This window comes from Penaeus monodon, chromosome 15 (assembly GCF_015228065.2).
Source record: "Penaeus monodon isolate SGIC_2016 chromosome 15, NSTDA_Pmon_1, whole genome shotgun sequence".
Lineage (NCBI taxonomy): Eukaryota > Metazoa > Arthropoda > Malacostraca > Decapoda > Penaeidae > Penaeus > Penaeus monodon.
In genome coordinates, this window is record NC_051400.1 from 41,460,608 (window position 1) to 41,461,296 (window position 689).

The following is a 689-nucleotide window of genomic DNA, read 5'->3' on the forward strand; positions in this document are numbered from 1 at the left end:
GCAGCAGGATTTTTTTTACCTATTGATCATGTAGTTTACCGGCGGATGATTGAGGATTTAATAATAAGATTAATTTTTTTTGTTTTGTTTTATGGGACAATATTGTGAAAACATATAACACAATACTATAATAATAATCATTTACATAACTAGGAATTCTTTGAAATATAAATTATATCGTATTACAGTTTCATTATATTTTATGCTTTTCCTTTCTGTACAGATTTACAGCCATTTACCTAACGTTCACTTGACGAACTATACAGGTTCCAGGTTGTATTCAATTCCAGGTGTATTTAATCAAAGAAAATGTTGACAAAAATGTGAAAAATAAACAAGTACTGGTAAGTTTCCACTTGTTCGGACACATAATCTTACTCCAAAGTGCCATAGTGACCACATAAAAAGCATCGACTTAACCCTCCCCGGCTCGACTCCAGCGCCCCCTTCAGTAGAGCTGGAGTTCGTCGTCAGCCTCCAAACCCCACATGAGGTGGAGTAGCTTCTCAGCCACCTCGGCCTTGCCCTCGCCCTCCTTCTGCAGCTCGGACAGGTCGTAGTCGTCGAGGTTGTTCATGAAGTCGTGCTTCATGCAGACGTGCAGGCGGGTCCTCCTCTCGCACTTGAGGAAGGCGAGGATCTGCTGCAGTTTCTTGGGCATCGGGGAGGCGGGGTTCTCGGGATGCTGC

The 689-nt window shown here is 42.5% G+C and overlaps 1 protein-coding gene across 1 annotated transcript in view; it reads right to left on the minus strand.

Annotated features, from left to right (window-relative positions):
* Positions 1 to 177: 177 nt before the first annotated feature.
* Positions 178 to 689, minus strand: part of LOC119582376 — a gene marked incomplete at its 5' end in the record, with an annotated part of 2,062 nt that continues 1,550 nt past the window's right edge. Inside the window, one exon of the mRNA XM_037930590.1 lies at positions 178 to 689. This exon is cut by the window's right edge and continues 5 nt beyond it. Coding sequence (XP_037786518.1) covers positions 449 to 689 — 241 coding nt within the window.